Raw genomic sequence first — 13710 nt, forward strand, 5'->3', positions numbered from 1 at the left:
GAATGTAGAATAGAACAGCAATTAGAGAAGGCAGTAGATAGGTTTAGGATGTTTCAGTTACCTAGATAATATAAAATTTATTTAAGAACCTAATGAAAGTGAATTGTAAAGCTAATAATTTTGTACAACAATTTAAAACAATTCAATTAATAACTGAAAATGTTTCTCTACAAACAAACTCAAAAATTCCTCATTTAGTGGGGCCTCAAGTTTGATTTCTCATCATTGACTGAAATTTATTAACGTTAAGGAGGAACAGGAAAGTTTATGTCCACAAAACTCTAAGGAATCCAAACTTGGGAAATACTGCATTAAAAATCAAATACTTTCATTTGGGGTGGTAACATATCATCCCCTAACAAATTAAGACAAGCACAAAGGCTGGTACTATATTAAGCAGAAGTAGACTGATGTCAAATTATACTAATATAAAAATTTTAATTATCATAGAAGTATAAATACCAAGGTAAATTTCTTTAAGAACTAGAGTGAACTCTAAGAATTCACCTACATATTCTAGGATAATACTTTATGAACACTATTCATTAAAGTCAGTTTAATAAATAAGTGAACAAGAAAATAAGTGATCTAAAGAAATCCTTAGAATTTCAAAAAATCTGTGTACTTGGATGACAAAAAGGTTATATCTTTTCTATGCTTTAAGTAAAATGCATCAATTAACACTGAACAGTACTTCTGTCTTTGTTACCAACAGAAATCATAAATGTCATCTTAAACACTACAATTATTTTGTTACAATACCTAAAATCAGTACTACAACTATTGCCCAAATATGTGGTAATAAATGTAAATCAATATAAGCAACTTCCTTTATACCTACATATTTGTTGGGAGCTAAGCTAGCAGCTAAGCTCATCCTGACCTCTGGCTGTGCTGTTATCACAAGGAATGCGATAAGATTTGGCTTAATTGACAGCCAGCACTTACCAAGATGTTTTACTGTGTCCTGAGGAGCCTGGTTTATGTTGACCATTCAGCCTTGTCTTGTTTTACTGCCTCTTGTTATTTACTGACTTAAAAGCTTTCTTATTTTCTTAAACTTTAGTAACACTATGCCATTCCCTGGTTCCCAAACTGCATATAAGCTGGAAGTTAAGAATAAATGGGGCTGCAGTCTTGAGTTACAATCTTGGGCTGCAGACCTCCTGGACCCCATCTTTGTCTCTTGTCTTTTTTCTCTTGTCTTGTATTTTTCCTTTTCTTTAATCCTCGCACCTTCAATCAGGATTCCCTTTCGGCTCTGGCAAGTGGCACCCGAACAGGGACCTGAACACCTGGGACTAAGGCAGAGGACCCCCGCTCAGGTAAGATCTTGGACATCTGATCACTTGGGAAGGAGAGCGGGAGAGAGAGAGTATCATCGGGAGTAAGAAATTATGGGACAAGGTAATGGCCGCACGCTATACGTGCAGGCCCCCAAAGGGATGAAAGTTAGCATTAAGGAAGTATGCCCCTGGTTCCCAGAGGAAGGAACCATTAACTTAGAAGTTTGGCAAAAAGTTGGAAAAAGGATTCAGGGACATTATAACACAAATGGCCCTGAAAAAAACCCAGTGGACGCTTTTACTCTTTGGAAACTGGTCCAAGATTGTTTGGATCCTAGACATGAACAGATTAAATTCAATCAGTCGATCAGAGAGACTAAACAGGGGCCTGATGAGCGTCACCCAGCTCCGGGAGCTTATGTAGCTGCCCACGAAGAGCTGAGAGAATTAATAACATCTGAACCCACTGGGCTAGTTAATAAGGAAGACTCAGATGGCTCAGACACTGAGGAAAAAATATTCAATGAGCCTACTAAAGATAGATTGACCCATGTTGAGAGTATGTTGAAATCAGTTATAGCCCTAATGTCACAGCTTCATTCAGAACAACAAACTCCTTTAAAGGTAGATACTGTGAGCCCCCGCCGACAGTCCTGGCAGACTTACAGCTCTCCTAGGTGCAGGCTGCTCACAGAGGGGAGGGACCTGAGGCTAGGGAAATGCTAACACCACCAAGGTAACTTCTGACCTAGCACTCTACTTCCATCCATCACTACAATCTACAAATTTGCCCTCACACCCAGGGTGAGTGATCTTCTGCTCAGTCCAGGACACAGCAACTGGGTGACGACCTCATTGCTGATTGTCTCCCACATTTCAGTTGACCAGAGTAATACCAAGGACGCTTGGTATTTATCTCCTCAGATCTGCTAATCACTTACCATGGAAAGGGCACAATCTAAAGGCTGCTCAAGTTGAGCCCAATCTTACAAATTTGGAATATTTTACAGGACTTACATAACTCCTATGAGCGCTTGGGCAGACAAAGTTCTGTCTCTCTTTTTCTGCCTCTTTCTAAACTCTGCCTGCCTGCCTGCCTGCTAGATTCCAAAGGTACCAATGTTTGATTAACATCTGCTTTGAAAGACACAAAGAAAGGTTTTCTATTCTTGTTATTGATTTTTGTTAAGTTTTGAGATTCAGTTAAATTCTGCTTGTTTGGCTAAATCCTAAGTTTTCTCTAGCATTCAGCACATGGTGGACAATAGAATTGGTTTGAGGTGGAAGCCCGCCCATCCCCCAGGTGATGGGCATGCCAAATTCCTCAAGGCTGGGCAGGGACCTGGAGACTCCAGCTCCCGTAACCCTGCTCCCCACCCTGAACTCTGGAACTGTGACCTTGCAATTCAAATGCTGGAAGGTGAAGGTGTCTTGCTGTGAGCCTGCTAAGGCTCTGACTAGCTCTGCTGCCTTTATGCCCTGCCACTTGTCTGTGTTCTGTTCATGTCCTGTCTCCCATCTCCTGGACCTTCTCTGGTCATAGCATCCCACTTCAGCTCTCCATGGGAGCTGAACTGGTTTCTCAAAATGTGGCTTCTTGGATAATCTGTGAAAATTTTGGTCTGTTGAAAAGGTTTTTTGTCTTCTAACTAACCACGTGGTTCTACAATATGGGCAAAATAATATCATTTTGCCACTGGAATTCCAGAAAACTTACATGGCCAATTAAAGAACAATTCTAAGCGAGCCCCAAAGCTTGTGCACAACTGTCTGTATGTCTGTATGTCTGTCTGTCTGTCTGTTGGTAAAACTAAAAACAAAAACAAAACAAACAAACAAACAAAACAAAACAGGTTTTAAATCCATGTTTGGGTGCAAGCAAATGTGTCTAAGAAAAACTCCAAAAGGTTCTAATATACAGCATGTGATATAAGTACAGTGATGTAAAACCAGTGTGTTATTCTTTATGTCTATCTATGCTAAAAGTCAGTGTACATCTAATCCTGGCAATTCTTTGGTATAGATTAAGATTTTGCTTCTCCATTTTCTTTTTTTTCCTGTGCCCTCATAAACTCTTTTAAGATCAAGGGACCAGAAACATTTTGGAATGAGTGTGTAAATGTGGCTGCTAACCTAGAATTTTCTGACCCAGGATTAATATTTTGCTTTATAGGATTCAGGTCGACATGTCTCCTAGCTGCATGGACTGTGGCAGTCCGTGCCTACAGGAAGATGCCTCCACAGTCTGCTCCCAAACTGCCTGGTTTCACTACTAATGATTTCTTATTCTCTCTCTCTTGCATGGGAAACTGCTCAGGAAATTCAGGAGTCCTGTGAAGATTTTGACAGGCCCAGCTCTGCCCCACCCCCTCCCAAGATTAGAGTTGGATTTATAGCAAGCCTATCATGACAGAGTTGCAATCGAGATTTACTCCAAGGTTAAAAGCATCAGAGTTGTGTTTGGTGGCCACAGGGTTGCATTGGGGAAGCATTGGTATCTTCCCCCTCCATGTCTCAGAAACTGTCGTGGCTGCTGCAGAGAGCAGACTTCGTTGGCATTTGGTCTTTGTGGATTTTGGGACTAAGAAGATGGTTAAAGGCCCAAGCCTTCTAAAATCTTTTAAAGTTATCACCCTGCTGAAACCAGTAGGGCACCGGCCTACAAAAGCCAAAGTACTCAGAGTAAGCAACCAAGGAATACTGGGAGGGTTCAAATGTCTTTCACCAGTCTGTGTAGAAATTTGCAGGTGACCCAGCAGGAGGTGTGACAATCTATCCAGGGGACTCTGAGAGATGCCACTACAGCCTTGCCCAGATCCAACCCATCTCTCCTGCTGGCCTGCTGATTCAGGATGAAAGACATAAGCCACTTCGGATCCACTGAAACTGAGACTTTTACATTGTCCTGACCCTTTGCCCTCTTGATTGTTATTCATTTGTGTTCTCTTCCACCTGCTGGTAAGGTAAGGTTAAATAATATGATTTGATTTAATGGCACATGGATCTCATTCAGTCTGCTGTTCTCTAAGTGTTACAGCAGAACTCTGGCAAGTATTTGTTGGTCATATTTTAAGTCCTTATTATTTTACTAGTCAAAAATTACAGATTAAGACTTCTCATTTGTGTACCTTGCATGATTTTCAAAAATTTCTGGGAGATATTAATTGGCTTCGCCCTTATCTTAAATTATCCACAGCTGAATTAAAACCCTTATTTGATTTATTAAAGGGGGACACTGACCCTACATCTCCCAGACAATTGACAACTGAAGCAGCTAAAGCCTTGAGCATAGTAAATTCTGCCATCTTTTCCCAACATGTAAACGATATTGATTACTCAGCCCCTTGGGAAGCAAATATTTTAACTACACCTCATTCTCCAACAGCGGTCCTCTGGCAAAAGGGACCTCTTTTATGGCTCTCCTTGCCTGCTACTCCCTCAAAAGTGTTAACTCGGGGCTGGGGATATGGCCTAGTGGCAAGAGTGCTCGCCTCGTATACATGAGGCCCTGGGTTCAATTCCCCAGCACCACATATACAGAAAAACAGCCAGAAGTGGCGCTGTGGCTCAAGTGGCAGAGTGCTAGCCTTGAGCAAAAAGAAGCCAGGGACAGTGCTCAGGCCCTGAGTCCAAGGCCCAGGACTGGCCAAAAAAAAAAAAAGTGTTAACTCCCTATTATGAGTTGGTGGCCACTTTAGTCCATATGTACCATGTGGAATCTTGTAAGTATCTCGGATGAGATCCACATGTAATTTATATCCCCTATAATTTACAACAGCAAGAATGGCTTTGTATTCATTGAGATTCCTGGGCCATTGCTTGGGCCAATTTTATGGGTATAATTTCACATAATTATCTCTCCAACAAATTACTTCACTTTGCCTCTTCTTACACTTTTATATTTCCTCGGGTTGTATCTCTATCACCTCTTTCTATGGCTGCCTTGTTTACAGATAGGTCTTCTAACAGAACAGCCGCTCTTACTATTGATGGTGAAACTAAATCTTGGGACACTGGTCTTTTTTCTGCCCAGGAAGTCGAACTTCAAGCAGTTTTACAGGCCCTTACACTTTTACCTACTAAAGCTTTCAATTTATATTCTGATAGTCATTATGTTATTCAAGCCCTTCAGGTTATTGAAACTGTCCCCTTTCTTGGAACAGTTAATTCCAATATCCAAACTTTTTTTCGCCGGATACAACTTCTTCTTCGCTCTCCCACCTGTCCATGCTTTTTTGGATTTATACATGCTCATACTAAGCTTCCTGGACCATTAAGTAAGGGCAATGCTATTACGGATGAGGTTACTCAGGTTTTCCTCACTCAGATTGACTTAGCAAAACAATCACATGCAGCCCACCATCAAAACAGTCGTGCCTTACGTCATCATTTTCATATCACATGTGAGGCAGCTCGTCAAATTGTAAAAACTTGTCCCAACTGTACTACTTTCCTATCTGTGCCCTCCAAGGGCATTAACCCTCGAGGTTTAGCAGCCAACCATGTTTGGCAGATGAATGTTACCCACATTCCCTCTTTTGGACGGCTTTGCTTTGTCCATGTTACCATAGATACTAATTTTATTATGGCTACTCCTCTTGCTGGGGAGGCTAGCAAACATTGTATTTCCCATACCCTACGCTGCTTTGCCACTATGGGACTTCCTATACATATTAAAACTGATAATGGTCCGGGATATGTTGGATGAGCTTTTCAAACTTTTTGTAAATCTTACCAGATTGTTCACACTACAGGAATTCCCTATAATCCTCAAGGTCAAGGAATTGTTGAGTGGGCCAACGGTTTGTTAAAACATCAAATTTCTAAATTAAAAGGGGGGGAATTATACCCCTTCTCTCCTGTTAATATTTTCCTCATGCTTTATTTGTACTAAACTTTTTAATTTTGGACTATAATGGCCTTTCTGCAGCACAGCGGTTCTGGGAAAAGAGAGAACAAAGAGCTTTTGCCCAAGTTAAGTGGAAAGATCCTTTAACAGGTGCTTGGCACGGACCCAATCCAATATTGACATGGGGTCGAGGACATGTCTGTGTTTTTTAACAGGATGAAAATGATGCCCGCTGGCTACCTGAGTGTTACATTAGGATTGTGGAAGCTCATCAGGATGGTACAAGCGCTGACCCACTGGGCTTATGTGCCAGATCCACCGATTGTACACCCTGCAACTTGGGAAGGAGCTGAGGTGTTCGTCCATGTCAACAGATCAGCTTATGGTACGGCTCCAGATCCTTTTGTTCAACACATTAAAATGGGAGACTTTGCAGATTCTGGCATTGGAACCCCTTTATGTTTTACAACTGACTCCAACAGCTATATTCCAGGCTGCACTATAATGCAATCCATAAATCATCAAATTTGGATTCCTGATAACAGTCAAGTGTATAATATACAAATGACTTCATTACCTACTGGGTTCCCTGTACATGCTAATTCTACATCGTCCTTCATGATACCTTGCTGCCTCAATTCTCCTCAAATTGTCGAATCCACGGGAGAACTGCACCCCATAAAGTGTAGACATGAACATCCTTTTATAACCAATATTTCAGGAACTAATTCTCAATTGATGGACTGGTCTGGAGCTAATCTCACCAACAAGTACAACCCATGTCTGTTGTGGATGAATGGGCACCCTCAACGACATGTCTGGATGTTAGTGGCTTCCCTAAATAATATCTCCTGGCCCTCTTCTTCCTTTTTTAAAAAATATTATGAGTTGTGTAACACCTCCTTATGCAATTATGTATGGACCTTTTAATATTTCTATAGGTGCCATGTATTTCAATGTTACTTGTACTAACTGTTCTTTTACAAATTGCTTGTATAGTGGTCTCACTGATTCTGTAATTGTTATTAAGCAGCCTTCATTTGTTATGCTTCCTGTGAACAAATCTGAGGCTTGGTATGAAGAAACAGGTATTCAAGTGTTAAAACATCTAAAAGAGCTCATGCGCACTCAAAGATTTATAGGGCTATTGATAGCAGGCATTGTAGCCTTTATTTCCTCGGCTGCCTCTGCAGCAGAAGCTACTGTGGCTTTAACACAAAGTATGCAGACAGCTCACTATGTTAATCAGCTTGCTCATAATACTATGCAAGCCCTGCACTTTCAAGGCAGGATTGATGATAAAGTAGAACAAAAATTAGGAGCACTGTATGAATCTGTGTTGTCTCTGGGAGAACAGATTCGCGCTTTACAAACCTTGCAACAGGTGCGCTGCCATGCTGGGTTTGACTTTATTTGTGTAACCCTCCATAAATATAATGGGTCAAGCTATCCATGGGAACAAGTTGTAGCACACCTTAATGGTATTTGGCATCATAATAATTTGTCTTTAGATCTTTTTCAGCTCCACAGGCAAATAGCTGGACTAGAACAAGCTCTGCCTCTGGATTTCAAAGTGGCAAATACTGCAAAAGAACTGTTTGAACAATTTGAACACTATGTCCCTTCTTTGACTAATGTTAAGGGGTTACTAATGACATTGCTTGGCCCTGGGATACTTTTGCTGATGGTTTTCCTATGCCTTCCTTGCATTGTACGTATATTGCAAAATTCTTTTATGAGTTTAGCCAGCCAGCTGCACAAGATCAAGCTCCAAGTAAATGAATTTCCCCTGAGAGGAACTGCAGCCAGAGATGGGTAAGAGGGGGTGTTGGCCTGACTGACCTAAGACAAGGGCCTTGAGCTTTGCTCTGAAGAAGTTCCCGATGACGGGTAAGGAAGGCAAGGCGACCCACCCAACCTAAGACAGGCGGGTTCGCGTCTTTAAACAAAGACGGGGAGATGTTGGGAGCCAAGCTAGCAGCTAAGCTCATCCTGACCTCTGGCTGTGCTGTTATCACAAGGAATGCAATAAGATTTGGCTTAATTGACAGCCAGCACTTACCAAGAAGTTTTACTGTGTCCTTAGGAGCCTGGTTTATGTTGACCATTCAGCCTTGTCTTGTTTTACTGCCTCTTGTTAATTACTGACTTAAAAGCTTTCTTATTTTCTTAAACTTTAGTAACACTATGCCATTCCCTGGTTCCCAAACTGCATATAAGCTGGAAGTTAAGAATAAACAGGGCTGCAGTCTTTAGTTACAATCTTGGGCTGCAGACCTCCCGGACCCCATCTTTGTCTCTTGTCTCTTTTCTCTTGTCTTGTATTTTTCTTTTACTTTAATCCTCGCCCCCTCAATCAGGATTCCCTTTCGTTGCCGGCTGGCTCCGGCACATATTTATATCATTTTAGCATAAAAGAATTCCTATAGTAGGAATTTGTTAACGTTGGCAAATGCCTTGTTTGACTAAGGAAGTTATTTATTCCAATAATCCTAATACAGTATCTCATACTATGTTGTCTAGGCTGGCCTGATCCTTCTGACTGAGCCTCCCAAGTAACATGCCATGCCTGACTAGAAAGTTTTTAGTACTAGCTTCTACAGTAGAATAATAATAATAGTAAATGCAACTTCCCATACAAAATAAAGATTAAAATAATTTTTATAAGCCTATTTTTCCTGTTTTCAAAAACAAGATACCTGGGTGAGGTGGTGCACACCACAATCCTACCACTTGGGAAGCAAAAGCAGGACTTTGAGATTAGCCTGGGTTACATAGCAAGACACAGTCACAAAACACCCAAAGCAGGAGGTTTAGGTTAGTGGTAAAAGCTTAACATGCACAAATCCCTGGGTTCTATCATTGGTACCACATGAAAAATGTAAGTTCCATAAAAGGCACTCAGAAACAGATTCTTTATAAAAATGACATTAATTGGGCTGGGAATATGGCCTAGTGGCAAGAGCGCTTGCCTCCTACACATGAAGCTCTTGGTTCGATTCCCCAGTACCACATATATGGAAAATGGCCAGGAGGGGCACTGTGGCTCAGGTGGCAGAGTCCTAGCCTTGAGCGGGAAGAAGCCAGGGACAGTGCTCAGGCCCTGAGTCCAAGGCCCAGGACTGGCAAAAAAAAAAAAAAAAAAAAAAAAAAAAAGACATTAATGCATATTTTGTAAACTTAGTTAGCTTAAATACCATAAATGATAGATTATGTCTACTATTTTAAAAGAAAAAATAACTAAAACTTTTATTAAGAAAATTGATATGGATAGACCTGCATGAATGTCTAGGTTTGTAACCAGGATTTTTTTAGTCTTTTTTTTATAATATATTCTTCCAATTTCAGTTTGGCTTTTCTTTATCTGGTACTGGGGCTTGAACTCAAAACTTCACACTTTTCATTTGTGTTGTGTTTTTTTTTTGCTCACAGCGAGCACTCTACCACTTGAGCCACACCTCCATTTCCTTCTGTTTTACTTTTTAATATTCATTTTAAGTTAGGGAATGCTAAGTGCACTGGAAGAATATTAATCATGATCAGTCAGTATACTACACCTTTAAGTCAAATGTGTAGCTTTTAACAGGAACATTGCATTATGATCTGTTCTTACAAATAAGAGAAAATAGAAAGAGGCTGAGACAATCAAATGTGAAGAAAAGGGCTTTGGTAGGCAGTAGAAAATCTGGATTCTGGTTTTCTACTAGTGGGCAGGTGGTATGGCTTAATTAAAGCTTGAAGCCCGAGTTCAAACCCCAGTACTATCAAAAGAAAAAAATACTTACCTGGTTTGCTAAAAGCAATTAGTGACATATGTCAGTTACCTCAAACAGAATGCATTCATTACATGTAAAATTAAGGTCTAGAGTGCCTTACTTTGCATAGGTAATACTCAAATCCATTAAAAATGTGTATCTGATTGTATCCATTGTAGGGATTATGACATCTTGAATCTTGACACGTTTATCTTCTAAATTAATACTTTTAATTAGCTCATTCCAATGGACCCAGCGACCTCGGTTTTTCAACTACAAAAGAATGTTTTAAAATATTATGATTATGTATTTGCTATATGAGAGCTTTTTCAATACTCATTTTCTTTTAATAACCTTGTTCTTATTTTTATAATAAAATAGACTCATATAAAAGAATGTAAGCCATTCTTTTAAGTCTTAAATTAAAAAATAAACATGTATAAAACTACCAGTTTAAGACACGTATTTTCTTTCATTTTCACTTTTTAACAAAAACCTGAAGACTGTAAAGTCAGTCATATATTCTACATATCTAGAATTTAAAATGATTTCCTTTATGTTCTCTTAACATCTACTCCTCCCTAAAATTCCTTTAAGCTGTTTTTTTGAATATACTGATCATGTATCTCAAAGCTGTTTTCATGTTTGTTTGTCAAGTTGCTGAATTTTGGACTCATGTTTTTATTTCTATTTTTATTTTTATTTAATTATTTATTCTTAGATCTGAGATCCAGACTTATACTTGATACCTGATACTTTACTCATTTGCTAGTGCTCTTACCAACTTAGCCACACCTGCAAGCCGATGCTTTTCATAACTTGAAGTAAATGGATGATAAGCTAACTTGATATAAAATACCATATGAACTCTCTTTATTTGGTTCTCTCAAATTATTCACTGATGGTACGATCCAGGCTAATATTTATCTAGGACCTATAAACTCAGCTGTACTAATTCTTTAACACTGACATTCTTTTGAACCACTTGTTTAATGAGTTGTTGACACCTCCAACTATCTCCTGCTCTCCATCATCTTCTTTCATTTCTTTCTTATTTCTTTCTTTTCTACTTGACCTTTCCTCTCCCTGGAAATCTTCAGGCCTCCCACTAACAAAAAAGAGCTCACAGCAGGCAAAGTAGCAAAAGTCTTGGATTTCTCTTCCAGTGCTACTGCGGACTCTAAGAATCTTTTCCTATTTGCTACCATGTAACATGTGCCTGTATGTTTGGGTAGTGGATTTGTTTGGGGGTTTTTCTTTTCTTAATTTTAGATTTCTGTTAGTTATATATACACATATTTTAGAGTAAAACACTTTTAAGATTATAAGATAAACAGTAGCTTTCTACTCCCATTTTCCCCTTCCCTACGGCAACTGCCTTTACCTCTTCAAGCTGTATATTTAAGTATTTACCTTCAACTCTTAATGAATATGCCTGTGTTACCACCTCTTGATTATTCACTTTTATAGATCAGTTTATTGACTTCTCACTATGATTAATTAAGACTTATATACCCCTCCACTAGTTATATTGTTGAAATTCTGAATTCACATGAGCTTTGGGAAGAAATCTTACACTATTAATCAGAATAATTGAGTTTGAGTCCTGGCTCTGCTGGCCACTCACCTCTGTCATTTCTATAATACATTCAAAATTTTAACTAAGGCGCTAGCCAAATATTATAGATTGTAAAATAAAATTTGTATGAATAAAGTGAACATTTAATGATTGCTATATTAAAGAAACCTATGTGACTTCTTTGTTAAGATAAAAAAAAGTTAAATGTGAAATTACAAGGTATTAAAGAAGTGAAAGACCTCTATGATGAAAACTTTAAAAACCTGAAAAAGCACTGCCTTACATATGAAACTGTAACCCCTCTGTATTTCACTTTGGCAATAAAGAACGGGGGAAAACTTGAAAAAGAAGAACTAAGGAAGTAGAAAAACCTTCCATGATCCTAGATTGCGAGGGTTAACATCATGAAAATGGCAACACTACCAAAGGCTATTTACAAATTCAATGCAATATCCATCAATATCCCAACGCCATTCTTTAATGAAATAGAGGAAGCAATCTAAAAATTCATAGGGAACAACGAAAAACCCAGAATAGCAAAAACAATCCTTAGCAGGAAGAACAGTGCTGGAGGAATATCAATACCAAACTTCAAGCTCTATTACAATGTGATAGTAATAAAAATAGCTTGGTATTGGCACAATAACAGGCTTGAGGACCAATGGAACAGAACTGAAGACCCAGAAATTAATCAACAGACCTATGGCCACCTAATCTTTGATAAGGGAGCCAAAAAATAGGATGGAAGAAAGACAGCCTCTTCAACAAATGGTGCTGGCAAAATTGGCTCAATACCTGTAAAAAAAAATTTTTTTTGAAGCTAGACTCTTATATATATCATCCTGCACCAGAATCAACTCCAAATGGATCAAGGTCCTTGAGGTAAAAGCAGATACCCTGAAAACATTGCAGGAAGGAATAGAAGAAGTACTTGGGCTCCTTGGAACAGATAGAATTTTTCTTAATAAAGACCCAGAAACACAGCGAATCAAAGAAAGGTTGGACAAATGGGATTGCATGAAACTGCAGAGCTTCTGTATGTCAAAGGACATAGCTTTCAAGATAAATAGAAAACCCATAGACAGGGAGACGATCTTCACTGGCCATACAACAGATAGGGGCCTCATAGCTAAAATATTAAGAATTCAAAAAATTAAGCTTCCACAAAACAAATCCTCAAAGAAACATCCGCTCTATTAATAAGTGGGCTAAAGACTTAAAGAGAGACTTCTCTGAAGAGGAAATGAAAATGGCCAAGAGAGACCTGAAGACGTGCTCAATATCCCTGGCCATAAAGGAAATACAAATCAAAACAACATTAAGATTCCACCTCCCCCAAGTAAGAATGGCCATTATCAAGAAAACTAATAACAACAGTTGCTGGTGGGGATGTGGCCAAAAGGGAACACTACTACACTGTTGGTGAGAGTGTAAACTTCTTCCAACACTCTGGAAAGCACTTTGGAGGTTCCTCAAAAAGCTAAACATAGAGCTCCCTTATGACCCAGAAATCCCACTCCTGGGCATTTACCCAAAGGATCACAAACAAGGCCAAACTAAAGCTATCAGTACAATCATGTTCATAGCAGCATTATTTACCATACCTAAACTATGGAACCAACTCAGATGCCCATCAGTAGATGAATGGATCAAGAAATTATGGTATATATAAACAATGGAATTCTATCAGAAAGAATAGCATTGCCCCATTCATAAGAAAATAGAAAGACTTAGAAAAAAATCATACTAAGTGAAGTGAGCCAGACTCAAAGAAACATAAACTCTATGATCTCTCTTACTGGTGATAATTAGTATATATCTAGAATAATCCTTTCAGATCATCACAATAGCTCAATAGCTATACATATATGATCTCATAAGATGACACTAGGAGAAATGACCTCCAAAATATGAAAACAAGTGGTTTATCATTGAGGTTATTATTTCCAATGTACTATGTGAAATTATATCTTTGTTCCTCTGTTCATCTTCCCTGTGATTTAGCCCCTGTTGTCACTATTTGATTCTGGTACCCTAGGTATTGTATACATGTTTGTCTGAATTAGGGAAGGGAAGGGGAACATTAAAATGGTGAGACAAAGGGTAAAAGGCAAAGCAATGCAACAGCAATACTTTCAAGACAATATGTTGTAAACTAACTGTACAACTGGGGGGCATGGGAGAGGAGGGAAGGCGGGAGGGGGTATCAAGTTGGACAAGACATGTACTCACTACCTAATA

The 13710-nt window shown here is 39.0% G+C and overlaps 1 protein-coding gene across 1 annotated transcript in view; it reads right to left on the reverse strand.

The window, feature by feature from the left end:
* Nucleotides 1-13710, reverse strand: part of Dnah12 (dynein axonemal heavy chain 12) — a 152463-nt gene that overhangs the window by 72318 nt on the left and 66435 nt on the right. Inside the window, exon 36 of the mRNA XM_048354870.1 lies at nucleotides 10012-10163. Within this exon, the coding sequence (XP_048210827.1) occupies nucleotides 10012-10163 (152 nt within the window). The remainder of the gene's footprint in view (nucleotides 1-10011; nucleotides 10164-13710) is intronic.

The sequence above is a fragment of the Perognathus longimembris genome, chromosome 10 (assembly GCF_023159225.1).
Source record: "Perognathus longimembris pacificus isolate PPM17 chromosome 10, ASM2315922v1, whole genome shotgun sequence".
In the NCBI taxonomy this organism is placed as follows: Eukaryota; Metazoa; Chordata; class Mammalia; order Rodentia; family Heteromyidae; genus Perognathus; species Perognathus longimembris.